The 14,087-nt window shown below is 44.6% G+C and overlaps 1 protein-coding gene, 1 long non-coding RNA gene and 1 pseudogene across 3 annotated transcripts in view; 2 read left to right on the top strand and 1 right to left on the bottom strand.

The window, feature by feature from the left end:
* The window catches only part of LOC148670536 (uncharacterized), a 408,685-nt gene that overhangs the window by 152,384 nt on the left and 242,214 nt on the right, over window positions 1-14,087 (top strand). The window lies entirely within an intron of this gene.
* Window positions 3,517-12,147, bottom strand: LOC148670564 (E3 ubiquitin-protein ligase TRIM58-like). The gene is made up of 8 exons (XM_088632967.1): window positions 12,133-12,147; window positions 11,892-11,987; window positions 11,513-11,746; window positions 11,232-11,391; window positions 10,681-10,740; window positions 9,567-9,599; window positions 9,392-9,418; window positions 3,517-4,319 (listed from the first exon to the last, which is right to left on the bottom strand). The coding sequence occupies exons 1-8, from the start codon at window positions 12,145-12,147 to the stop codon at window positions 3,757-3,759; spliced, it is 1,188 nt and encodes a 395-aa protein (XP_088489093.1). The 3' UTR covers window positions 3,517-3,756.
* Window positions 12,187-14,085, top strand: LOC148670563 (uncharacterized; annotated as a pseudogene).

The following is a 14,087-nucleotide window of genomic DNA, read 5'->3' as shown; positions in this document are numbered from 1 at the left end:
TCCCACTCAGGGTTACAGGTTTGCATAGATACATTAAGATGAAGCATGTGCAATGCGTTCACCTTAAGACCTGCAGACAGTGAGGAGGGGCAACGCAAAGGATTGTGGGGTGTGATGTCGCGGCACACTACACTGCCATTACAGAACACGCGTGGCCTGCTGGAAGAGGTGTTAGTGGGGCGAGCAGGGGGCACTCACCCTGCGGTCCGTGTGGGTCCTAATGCCCCAGTATGGTGATGAGGACACTGAACTGTAAAAAGGCGCTGTCCATCAGATGAGACATAAAACCGAGGTCCTGACTCTCTGTGGTCATTAAAAATCCCAGGGTGTTTCTCGAAAAGAGTAGGGGTTTTACCCCAGTGTCCTGGCCAAATTTCCCATTGACCCTTACCAATTATGGCCTCCTAATAACCCCCCTCTCTGAACTGGCTTCATTACTCTGTTGTCCTCCCTACTGAAAGCCACAAGTGGGGGCTGCACATTGTCGGTGGTAGTTTGATTCCCCATTACCTGTAAAGCGCTTTGAGTGGAGTGTCCAGAAAAGCGCTATAGAAGTGTAAGCAATTATTATTATTACTTCTGGTTAAGCTACAAAGCCCTTTCGCAAGCTACACATCAACACTCCCATTCCGAAGCAGGAATATTCACTCTTGTAGCAGACTAAGTTTTTCTGCTGCTTGCACAGGGCATCTTTCCATTTCCGAAAGCCGTAGCTCCCCTCCCCCTCGCCCGACGACCACCGCCAGCCACCGCCTTCGCGGTACAGTCCCAACCAGGCCAGGCTCAAGGTGGGACCCTGGACCAGCTGAAGGAGATGCCAGGTGTTGGCCAGGATCAGGACTGATCACACCAGGACACCAGTACATCACAGGACACACATGCACTATCATACACCCTGGACAGGACACACACACACCCTGGACAGGACACCAGTCCATCACAGGACACACATACACACCCTGGACAGGACTCCAGGCCTCACAGGACACACACAGACGCACACACTCACACACCCTGGACAGAATGTGCATAGACACAGATACACACTTACACTAGGGCCAGGTTTCTCAGAAGCTAATGAACCTACCAACATGCAAACTCCACACAGACAACACCGCAAGTTCAGAATTGAACCCCAGGCCCCAGTGCTGTGTAGAAGTGCTAACCACAGCACAACTGGGCACTCATGGATTATTTCCTAGGAGGAGTTTACAAAAGGCATTCTGGGCAAATGATTTTAATTATTCTTATGATTTTGCATTGGGCTACATAACCCGACGATTGCTATAATGAACAGGCTGGTTAAATGAGACAGTGCTAGGGTTGGAGTTTAAAAAGCAGAATCAACACAGTATTATTGTTGTTATGAGACAGGCATGCTGTTCCTTGGGCTGGGACAGGAGATCACACAGTGTATTATTATTATTATTATTATTATTATTATTATTATTGAGAGACAGGGTGACTGTTCCTCAGGCTGGGACAGGAGATCACACACTATATTATTACACTGTAATGTTATGTATAGTGTATATTATATTGCCCTGGTCTGAGTGCGTATCTTAGCTGGCACCACATTACACAGCTGTGTGATCAACAAAGCCCACATCCAGAAGACAAGTTCGTTTTGCCACCTGAATTCATCAATGAGACAATTTCTGGGTTTGACCCAGGCTCCTTTAACACAGCCCACATCTGCAAGACCTGTAGCGACCTTCAAGGGCTGTTAACAGAAGAGAGCAGGGAGTTTGCGCTCAGAAAGGGAGCTATCTGTGTGGAGTTTGCATGTTCTCCTATGTTCAATTGGGTTTCCTCCCATAGTCCAAAGACATGCTGGGAGGTTAACTGGCTTCTGAGATAATTGTTCCTGGTGTTTGTGTTGTGTATGCCTTGCAATGGAGTGGTGAGAAATAATGGACTTATTACATTATAATTAATAATAATTGCTTACACTTATATAGCGCTTTTCTGGACACTCCACTCAAAGCACTTTGCAGGACATGGGGACTCCCCTCCACCACCACCAATGTGCAGCATCCACCTGGACGATGCGACGGCAGCCATAGTGTGCCAGAACGCTCACCACACACCAGCTCTCAGTGGGGAGGAGAGCAGAGTAATGAAGCCAATTCATAGATGGGGCTTATTAGGGCTTATTAGGAGGCCAGGATTCGTAAGGGTCAATGGGAAACTTGGCCAGGACACTGGGGTAACACCCCTACTCTTTTCGAGAAACACCCTGGGATTTTTAATGACCACAGAGAGTCAGGAACTCCGTTTTACATCTCATCCGAAGCACGGCGCCTGTTTACAGTATAGTGTCCCCATCACTATACTGGGGTATTAGTGCCCCCTGCTTGCCCCACTAACACCTCTTCCAGCAGCAACCTTAGTTATTATTGTCAAGAATAAAACAATATATGAACATGAAAAGGTTGAACGTCTTAAATGCGTTTTTTATACTGATACAGAGCCGCTCACACACACACGGAGACATCCGCAAGCGCCTTGTGCACAAACATGGGCTCAAATAGGAACAAAAAACGCCAGCCAGACAATTCGAGCATTCAAACCAAGATCCCAGCACGCACTCACGCTGGCAGCCTGTGCAGAAAAGCAGAAAGAACCACAAGTCTTCTCTGTTGGGAGGAAAAACACACTCTCTCTCTCACACACTCCTGATTACCTTAAATAGCTCATTCTTCATCTCTGGCTCCTACATACAGTATAGCAGCGCTCAGTCTGATTTGAATGAGGCTCAGCCCCCCACCTACACAGAAGACGCACACGGTTACAAACATACGCCTGAACAGAGTTTGACCCATGCAAACGAGCTTGATAAAGATAAGATTTTAAAAATATATCAGGATAAAAACACAACACCGAAAGAAACACACAAGCCTTACCCGTTCACAACCGTGTACCCCCACCTCTCTCACACTCGGCACGCCTGAGCTGATTTCCTTAAACAGCTTATCCTTCATCTCTGGTTCCTATATACAGTTTTGCAGGGCTCCATCTCCGTTGAATACACCATACATGAAGATTAATTTTTTTTCTTTGCAAGAGGCCTAACATCTCTCTTCCGTTCTGGGCCGATTATATAAAATAGCTCAGTCTGAGAAACTGTTCACTGCCCCGACGGACAGGGAAGCCCGTTATCACTGGACATTCCCATACCTCCTGTGGGAAAGGGCAGCTGATCAAGCTTTGTGCACGCCAGATCTAGGCAATTTGTGCACGCCAGCCTGTCAGTGTGGGATACTCCCTTCAGACTAAAGAGACTCGGTTCCTCCAGTCTGTCAGTGTGGGACACCCCCTTCAGACTGAAGAGAAACAGCATTTCATTGTATAAACTTCTTTTTTTTCTTCTCTTTTCAGCATGGAATAAACCTGTACTTGTTATGTACTATATGAAACAACAGCGTCCATTACAACCCATTACACGTGCAGGAGAAGTTAACACAGATTGCATTTTTAAAAGCTTATTTTAAAATAAATGTAAAAACAGTAGGGTTTCTAGAGATATTGTATATTAAAGTCAGGAGTACAGCAGGCTGGTAGCGTGGTATATCTCCCTCTCCCGTACATGTTATTTTTCCCTGTTTCAAACTTTTTTTAAATGTTTAAACATGACACAACATCGTCATTTCTAAAATTACTATTAGATTTATGACATAATCTCACTACCCGTCACTAAACCCGTCTGCCAGTATGAGCAGTGCGAAAGAGAGCTGGGAGAGAGTCAGTCTGTATTCATGAGTCAGTAACGGGTTTAATCTCCACACTGACAGCAGGCAGCAGCTCAAGGTCTTTATCTGAATCCCAGGTACAGAAGACAGGATAGATCTTCTCCCCCTGAGTGAAGACCATGTCAGTGAAAGTGTAGAGATGAGCTCTGGACTCCACTGTGTAAAAGGAGACTTTCCTTTCCTCAAAATCCACACACACCCCCAGCTTCCTGGGCAGCAGACTGAGGGGGAGGTGGGTCCGAGGGTCAGTGAGAGCAGATAAATCAAAAGGCTTAGAGTGCAAACTCCAGTATCTCAACATCCAGTAACCCTTCTCAGGGGAGAATCTGAAATCTCCTTTACTCCGTACAGACTCTCTGGTCACTCCTATTATCCAGTATCGATTCACCTCCACCTCCCAGTAGTGTCTCCCTGAGGTGAAGGCCTCCCTGCTCATGACACAGCGCCAGTAATCAAATCTGTGAGGATTGTGAGAGAGACTCTTCCTCTGTCCCTGTCTCACTCTCTTCTTATCCTCAGACAGGCTGAGCTCACAGTGAGCTGTATCAGGGTCCAGAGTCACAGCAGCTGGGGAATAAAACAGCAAACATCACAACAGGCTCCTGCCGATTACATTACAACTCAACTCAATTATACTGTGAAATGTCTTTGTCCCCCAAACACACCAAGAGTGAAAAACAATTAAATTAATAATTACTTCTCTTCCCTTCATGTGAAATTACATATTTTGTAATTGTTTCACTAAGTATTACACGTGCAAGTGATGCTTAGGACAAGAGTGGAAACTACAGCCCTGAAGCCGATATGACAACGTCTTCTGCTGATATTTCACACTCATTCTGTGTAGAACAGGACAAAGTGTCAAACACTGACTTATTCCACAGGAGAGTCTATCAGTCTGAAAACACAGACACCCTCTAGATCAGTGGTTCTCAAAATATGGTACATGTACCACAAGTGGTACGCGGAGCGTCACTAGGTGTTACACCATATGACCCTGGAACTTTGTTTTCCAACTGAAAAATTGGGACGGGTTTTCACATTTTCTATTTTAATAAAATTAGTTTGTGTCAAATACGGCGCCTATGTACTACGATACAGCACGTGTTAATACTTGATTGGACACAAGAGCTATTCTAAACCATTGTATAGGAGTGCGTGCTATGAACGTAAGTGACCAGTTGTATTTTAAAAAAGTTATCTCCAGCAAATAGGGAGGTAGGAGAATGTATGTGATTTTGGAACAATGCCAAACTTGTAAGCACAAGAGAGTGTGATAGATATCAGAAAAATATTTAAGAACTGTTCTAGGTTAATTTGAGAAAAATACACAGAGTGTCTCTGTGTTTCGCTCCCATGCGCATGAAATAAGAACTTCTTTTAACTTCTGAGATGGATCCCTGAAACAGGGAAAAATGCAAGCTTGCAGATTGCTAAAGCAGGTAAGCCCCAAACTATTTTTGAAGAACCTTATTTACCACTGGGAAAAGAGCTGACATGTATTGTCTGTGGAGAAAAAGCTGCTAAACAGCTCGACCTTCTGCCCCCTGCGAAAGACAATCACTCGTAGAATTATTGATATGGCGGATGATATCAAAAGATGAGCAGATGCTTTTCACTGCAATATTTCAGCTTCTGAATGAATTTATCGAAGAGAATGGCGTCAGTTGGATGAAATGCATCTGAGTTTGTATAGACGGTGCTAGAGCGATGACAAGCCGACACAGCGGTGTAGTTAGAGATGTTGTTCTAGATATGAAGTGGACGCACTGCAGCCTTGGCCGTCAAGAAAATGCCTGTGGATTTAAAATCTGTTAGACTTTGTTGTGAATTGTATCAAGGCTCAAAAATGACTTCACATCTGCTTTGCTCAACTAAACAGTCTCACCCCTCTCAATGAAATGGTGCTTTTTTTATACTTTATTTTTAATTGTTATTGTTCCTGTTGTAATTTTGCAAAGAGCTTTGAGAAGCCACCTTTAAAGGCGCTATATCAAATAACCTTTATGATAATATTTATTATAAGTGTATGTGAGTGTGTGTGTGTGCACGTGCGCTCATGTTGGTCATTGAGATTTTCTGGGGTTCCTATGAGATGATGACTTGTAGGTGGTACTTGGATGCTTTGGTTTAATCAGGGGTGGTACTTGGTCCAAAAAGGTTGAGAACCACTGCTCTGGATCACTCCTGTTTGAAATGAGGTCTCCAATATCATAGGCGAACACCCCAATACACACTCACTCTGGTGGGACTAATGAAATAATATTGACACTCCAGTGTCATTCTTAGTGAAACATGCCACTGGGTTTCTTAATGACCAGGACCATGTGAGAACACCAGCTGAGAACACGTGTCTGAGCTGCTCTGAGGAAAACAGGCCACAGAGACACTGACTGATTTCATGTCATTGAAACACTGTCAGTAAAGAGAGATCAGAATTAATTACCCCCCTGTTCTGAGAGGAGGGCAATTCTCAGCTTAATACTCAACTCCCACTTCCTTTCACAGTGCTGGCATGAGTAACTGAAATTTACAGAACCTTATTAGCACCACGGAGATAAGGTATTTATTGTGGTTAGATGAGATAGTATTGTGTTTGAATGCAGCAGTTAATTTGTGAACAATATTGTCTACTATTTTAATTTGGTATTATATATGCAATGATACTGTCCTGTGTAAAGTAGCATTGACTCTAACAACAGAAGAATATGGTCACACTCCTCTTTCTGGAAAAAAAAAAAATTTAAAAGAGGATGTGTTCTGTCTTTTGTACACATGAAGTACAGCATTGTGTCAGTGAGTGTTCCTGGGTTAAATGTGTGTCGTTCTTACCATTTCTGTGACAAGTAGAACTGACACAGCTTTCCAAACATCTGTTACTCTTGATGTGAAACTGCAGAAACATGTCCTGTACGGGGTGTTTGCTCACTCTTTAAACACTGAACAGAATACATTTACGATGACTTATCCCTCCTATTGTCTTCCTGTCACTGTTACTGTTGGTCCCATTAAACAGCAAGCCAGCAATAGACAAACTGTATAACTGGTTGTGTGTTGTCCTGGAATTCTTTTCTTTGCCACGTCCTCTGCAGCCAGAGGGCGCTCCTTCTCTGTCCTGTCTCTCATTTCCGGTTCTCTGCTGTCCTTCCGGTGTTTCTCTCTCTCTGGGGCTATATATTTCTGGGTCTTTAATTCTGCCTTGGCTCAGCATTGACGTTCGGATGTCCTGAGAGCTGCATAGCACCAGTTCCCCCCACGTCCGCTACCTGAGGACATAGGTTTCTTTACCGCATTCCCTGAACAGCTGAGCCCGGGCTAACCTCCGTCTCGCTGCTATGCATAGGGTCTTTTCGCTCTCCTGTCATTCCACGGTTCGTCCTTTCCGACATCTGTGACATTCTTTTTGTCTGTCATTCCCCTATCTCTTTACATTCATCTGCACAAAATACGCAGAAATACTGTTTTTTCATCCTTCAAATTACACCTCTCCTGCATTTTATTGTGTAATTCCCAATTCAAGTGTATTTGATGTCTACATACTGCGGTCTAAAAGCTTTTGAGGTTTTTCTGCTTGAAGATTTAACGGGTGACCAACGATAACCTAAGACATTCTTATTTTGATAGGAAACGAAGAACAACCAAAAGACACCCAAAAAAGTCTCCACAGCTGAAATGCTGTGTTTCTTCTCTTTTCAGCAGGAATAGACCTTTACTTATTCCTTTGCAGCCTAGGCATGCTGACACATCTCCTTACTTGAACTACTAAATGTGAATTTATTACCCTTGGCCTATAAATAGTTCCTCAATTCAAACAAAAACAAAATGTTTGAGAACCACTGCCCTAGGAATAGTCCCTCAATTCAAATTAAATATCCCCAACTATTATAGTAGCGTTTTTTTCACACATACATTCTTAGACACACAGTCACTGTGTCACTCTTTGAAGATAAAGTCCTGTCTGACATGGAAACACAGGAGCTAAATTTACTCCTCCTGCCCTGTGAAGACAAACCCAAATCTGAGGTAAAAACCCCAGTCTTCACTGACAATATTGATTAATGAACGGATGTTGAAATTACTGATCTATTCTGAGTCAATCACACCACTGAGTCTCTTACTGAACCCACATCATTGTAGCCTGTCTCAGTAGAGCTCACAGCTCTCAGATGTATTCTCCAGCCCAAGAAACAGACTCCTTACTGACAGATAAACACCCCAACATCTCTTTCTATGACTACTAAGTCATCTGATGGTGAAGAATCTCAGACTCTGGAAGAGAAACAGTCCACTAAATCTCTTTCTAACTGGACCTGAGAGCTCTGTCAGGATACACCGATATGCCTTCTGTCCTGGGAAGAGCCCTTCATTCCCAGATAATTACCCCCTGACTGAGAGGCATCTGCCCCAGACCCCTTTGTAACCAGACAGGTGTGGTGACACCAAACCATTAACTTCAAATTACAGCTTTCAGTAAACACATGATGTTAAAATGTGCACATCTGAGTGTCCTGTAATTAATTCTGGCAGAGGGAACCCCTCTGGGCTCCCAGATTTTCTACTGGTCCCCTTTCAGAGAAGCCTGCACAGTCCACTGTTCAGACATTCTTCCCAAAGAGACTTTCACTCTTCAGATTAGCTCTTCCTCCTTCAGCCAAACTCAGGAAGTCAGAACAGGAGAGTTCCTCTCAGGTACTCCATGTCTTACAGATACTATAATCACAAACAGAGACACCCTAGTGTGCTGAACTCATATTAACCCTTTACACCAAGTTTACCATCTTCATCTTAATCTTAATCTTAATCAGTACCAGTCACCTCCTATAATGAGACACTGGAGCAGAAATACCAGAATATTCTATCACAATGATTCTGAGCTGAAAATCACTATAAGACCCTCCTTCTCACAACAAATTAAGAAGATGCACTCTCTCCCAATATAAACGGATAAATGTGATTGAGTTTTCCTTTCACTCTAATTGTCCAGATAGAACAAGCCCTGACTCTGACCCATCAGCCCGGTCGGCATGTGAAGTAGCCATTTCGCAGACAAGGAAGAGGCCTACAGGCCCCAGAGGAGCCCCTGTACCAGAGTCAAACTGCTGCCTCTCGCAAGAGGCTGTATGTTTGTGAAGCTGCAGGGGAAGAGTACTGTCATTATACCATCTTTTAACAGTCTTTCTCCTCAGGATTTGAATGGCTTGTTATTATGAGACTGGCTCTGCACCTGATTCATTCCTCCTGGTATTTCACAGTTATTCCCAAATCCGGGATCACTGGTTCTGCCACATTCAGTCTGTAGACCCTCATTCAGGAGTAAGCAGAGACCAGAGCACATGGCCTTCAGGGAAAATTAGTTTCCTACACTGTCAGTCCCTCCAGGAGAGACTCATACTAGCCAATAGACTGAAACACAGGATGGAAATAGAAATTCCCACCATGAAACTTTGATTGATCTTCACAGCCCACTGAGAGTATATGTAGGATGATACAGAAACATGAAAATGAAATACATCTCCTTCTGTATACAAACCAGGAATGACTTCCTCACACTAAAGAGACCTTCTGGAATCAAAAACTCAATAACCACAGACACTAGAGCTTAAAACAGCATCTCTGTCATCAACAAGAGACAGACTTACCTGCAGCACTGCACAACCACTGCCATTCTGAAACACAGAGATACAGACACTGTGAATCACAGTCACACACTGGAACATAGACATACAGACACTGTGAATCACACTCACACTCTGGTAATAAAATGTCAGTACAATCAGTGTTGTCAGTCAGCAGATTTTCACAGAGTGTACGTACGTGATTTAGGGATAGGGGCTCGCTTCACAGGATCTGCAGATAGAGAGCAGATTTTTACTGTATTAATACCTACAGAGACCAGTATCACTGACTGAGTGACCTGTACCTACAGTGACCAATATCCCTCAGTCAGTGATACTGGTCACTGTAGGTATAGGTCACTCAGTCAGTGGCACAGGTCACTGTGACTACAGGTCACTCAGACAGTGTTATTGGTCACTCTGAGTACAGGTCACTCAGTCAGTGATACTGGACACTGTGGATACAGGTCACTCAGTCAGTGAGTGTTACTGGTGACCTATACCCACAGTGACCAGTATCACTGACTGAGATACATAGATGTTCTGCTCACTGGTAACACTGCCACTCTGGACATCAGCTGGACAGTGAGAGGTGTCAATGATCCTATGATGTTATGATGTTGATGTTTCTTTATTAGCCCAATACAATTTCTTGCATTAGGAATTCATCTTTTCGCATACCCCAGCTTTTCTCCATGGAGACACAGTCACACAGACAGGGAGAGAAGCTTGGGGTCAGAGCGCAGGGTCTGCCATTGTACGGCGCCCCTGGAGCAGTTAGGGTTAAGGGCCTTGCTCAGCGGCCCAACTGAGTAGGATTCCTCTGCCGGCCGCGGGATTTGAACCGGCAACCATTCCAGTCACAGGCGCAGATCCTTAGCCACAGAGCCACCGCTCCGCCCAAGCTACTTGGATCCTGTCCAAGCTACTGGCCAGCAGACTGAGGACCGTCCTGCCCCACATCATCAAATGCGACCAGACGTGTGGGGTGGAACAGCGATCCGTCAGCTGAAACCTCCAGCTCATGAAGCATGACATAGCCATGTAGGATGAAGCTATTTAAAGAGGTAGCCAGGTGGGGTTTCTACACGACAAAAGTGCACTAGACAGGACAGAGGGCTCTGTACAGGGGCTGAAGAAAACCCAGAAAAACCTGTCTCTTAGTGCTCCTCTTCAGAAATGGACAATTGCAGTTTCAGAGCCAGGACTGCATCCAGTGGTAACACCCAGGAGGCTTGGAGGGGCTCTTATTGTGTGTTTGAACCAGCCTCACTGACCACTTCAGGGGGGAGCTGTTGTGAAAACATACTCACAGTGTAAAAGCTCTGCTCTTGACCCAGGCTCTGGAGTCAGCAGACTGTAGACTTCAGTCACTGGGGAGACACAAAGAGAAATGTCTCATCAGGGCTGCAGTAACAGAGTAACAGGAATGACAGTTGTTCTGATTCACTTGGGCTGTAGATTCTATTGTAACTGGACTGATCTACTGTACTGGGATTGTAGCTCCTATTGTAACAGGACTGATCTACTGTGCTGGAACTATAGCTGTTATTGTAAGAGGTCTGTTGTACCATACTGAGACTGCAGCCCCTATTGTAACAGGACTGTTCTACTATACTGGGACTGTAGCTCATATTAAAACATTCCTGTCGAACTATATACAGCACAATATAACAATACAGTTACTGTCATAAAGATTTGTGAGACTAAAACTTTTAAGATATTTTACTGAGAATTTGAATCATTGACAGATAAGCTGCACTGATAAATTCAGTCACTGCACAGAAAATCCAGTAACAATATAAGAGAAAAACAGGAAATATGTAAGATATTCAGAAAGACATCAGTGTGGTTCTCCACTAACCTGTCGTGGAAATCTTTATTGATTCCTTCTTGCAGATGTCCTCCAGTCCATCTCTCAGTGCAGAGACAGCTCTCCTCACTGGCTCAGGAGAAAAGTGTGGACTGACTGGGATACTGGGTGAGTCTCCAGCTCCACGAGGGACACAGACAGACTGGAAATTCTGCAGCAGGGAAGAGGGAGGAGTTTCCAGTCAAACACAACACACATTCCTGGGGAGAAGCCAGGAGCAGCTCTGTGTGAGAGACACCCTTCCGTGCAGAGTCACAGAGCAGTGATGTTACCTGGAGGAAATGGATGTGATCCTCTGTGTGTGAGAGCTGGTTCAGCTCAGCGTCTCTCCTCTTCAGCTCAGTGATCTCCTTCTCCAGTCGCTCTAGAAGTCCTTCAGCCTGACTCACGGCAGCCCTCTCTTGAGCTCTGATCAACTCTGTGACCTCAGAGCGTGTTCTCTCAATGGAGCGGATCAGCTCAGTAAAGATCCTGTCAGTGTCCTGTACTGCTGTGTGTGCAGAGCTCTGAGGGAGGAGTCACACAGTGGATTATTACACAGGAAAACACTCAAACTACATTATTCTGTATGCTGTGTTTTCTAAGGGTACTGTCCAATATCCAGCTGTGGAAATGTGTGCCAGTGTGTCCACTGCTCTGGTCAATACCCACTCTGAGTGACTCTACAGCCTGTCTCAGCTCCTGCAGCTCCTTCTCTCTCTCCTGGATTCTCTGCTGGGTTTGTGTCTGTGTCGCCCCCAGCTGCTTCTGTGAAGAAACAGAGACACTCAGGACATTTCTGCTGTAAAAGAATCACATCACAGAGACACCCCTTACAGTCACCCTGGAAAATTCACACTCTGTATCCCTGATGTCTTATCCACATGAGATGTGTTTCTTGGTCCTATCTGACAAGCTCCTTTTTCATGTCTAATCTACACCAGCAGCGTGTGCAGCGCAGCAGAGCATGAGCCTCCACCTCCTGCTCGAGTTTTACACCTCACACCTGGGTCTGCACATCTGTATGTGAAGTGAAATATAAAAACACAGAAATTATATCTGAAACACAATCTAGAGCATTCAGTTTTCTTTCTAACAGCTCAATATTATGTCCTGACTGCTCTCTGCACCTCAAAACAGGATTTCAGCAGTGCTGATGAGCCCAGTAGCTGCTAGTTTCAGGATGGCCCAGGGCCAAAAGGTATACCGTGTCCCGTGTTGAAGATATAAAGTCCAGCTTTGAATTGTTTCTGCCAAAGGCTATTGTAAGGACAGTCCTAGATATGACAAACCTGGAGGGGAGACGTGTGCATAGCGATAGCTGGAGGGAGGTGGTCTGGTAGACTCTCAACCATACGTGGGTCTGTTGATTCTTTCTGGCATATACAGATCAAGGAATGAGGCCACCATCAGCTGATAGCATGCTGAGTCTGGTCGGGCCATTTTTCGGGCTACTATGTCAATCCTTTCATATTCTCTCAAGAGCCATTCGCTTTGACAAGCGGGACACAAGACCTGCTCGACGTCAACGAGACGAACTCGCTGCACTGGAGATGTCTGGGACAAGTGGGTTGAGCGCCTGCCACTCATTTACAGTCGTGGCCCGGAAGTCACTGTGGATGAGCGCCTGGTCCCCCTCCGAGGTCGCTGTTGTCAGGACTGCCAGTCATCAGAGATCAACCCACAAACCACAAACCACAAACCACAAACCAGTTCCAGCAGCGGACTAATTATAACACCCCCACTGCACGTGTTAAACCATCACCAACCGCTGTACCGTTCTGCACTCAGCTCTATTTAAACCCTCTAAACTGTCTACTTGCTGCTCGCTATTGACTTCTGTCCTAGAGAGCTCCTACCTTGCTCCTTTTTTGGAAACCTCTTGTACGACTACTTTTGGCTTTTTGAACTTACCTTTGCTCTTGACCACGAACTCGCCTGTCGATTCAGATTGGGCACTTGTGTTGTTTATGCCTCTACTCTCTCTCTCGTCTGCATAGGATCCTACTACTTCGTCACGTGGACTCGTTACAGCTGTCCTTCCCAACAATACATGTCGAGTAAACCAGGCAAATGTGGCATAAAGATCTGGGCAGCTCTACCTCCCCAGCAGCTGCCCCCCGACAAAAGAACAGACAAAAGGAAGAGGTGCCAGCTCTGTGCCCCAAGGGGTGTAAAAACCAGCATCGTACACCACAAATATAGGCACACGCCATCATTACCCACTGCATTCATGTGCGTGAACACACAAACACACACAAATGTCACTGTTCATTTTATCTAAAAGGCTTGTTGAATTTGTGATGTTTGCAAAATAAAGGGTCATTTGAAATTTGTGACTCTGTCTTTTCATTGTAGATAACATCATATGGTCAGTTGTGACTGGAAACATAACAGAAGTAAATATGTGGCACCTTGCAAAATTTGAAATGGTTTCAAAACTAGTATCTTGGCTAAACCTTGACATAATCTAGTCTTTGATAATCACTCAACATGTTTTCCTCAGGTCTTTACTGTAGTCAAAAAAACACATAAATTGTACTTATTTTACTCAAAAATGAGTAGCATAACTTCAGGTAAATTAGGTCTATATACCATAAGTTCCAAAAAGAAGTGCAGAACTTGTGATAATGACTAGGAATGAAGTTGTAACTTAATAAATATTTATAATTACTTAATAAACAATAAAATTGGAAACCCATCACCAATAGAAAGCTGTCTTTTACATGGGCTGAAGGGGTGTTAGGGTGGTAAGGAAGCACCAATGACATGCACTTGTGAGGCCAGGAGTTCCTAATCGAGTTAATGCTACTTTAACGCTCTGTAACTTTGACTACTGTAATGCTCCGCTCGGTAGGGTATCTAAAC

The sequence above is a fragment of the Lepisosteus platostomus genome, chromosome 5, assembly GCF_059453375.1.
Source record: "Lepisosteus platostomus isolate fLepPlt1 chromosome 5, fLepPlt1.hap1, whole genome shotgun sequence".
Lineage (NCBI taxonomy): Eukaryota > Metazoa > Chordata > Actinopteri > Semionotiformes > Lepisosteidae > Lepisosteus > Lepisosteus platostomus.
The sequence above is the reverse complement of the archived record's forward strand: the minus strand, read 5'-3'. Positions and strand labels throughout refer to the sequence as shown.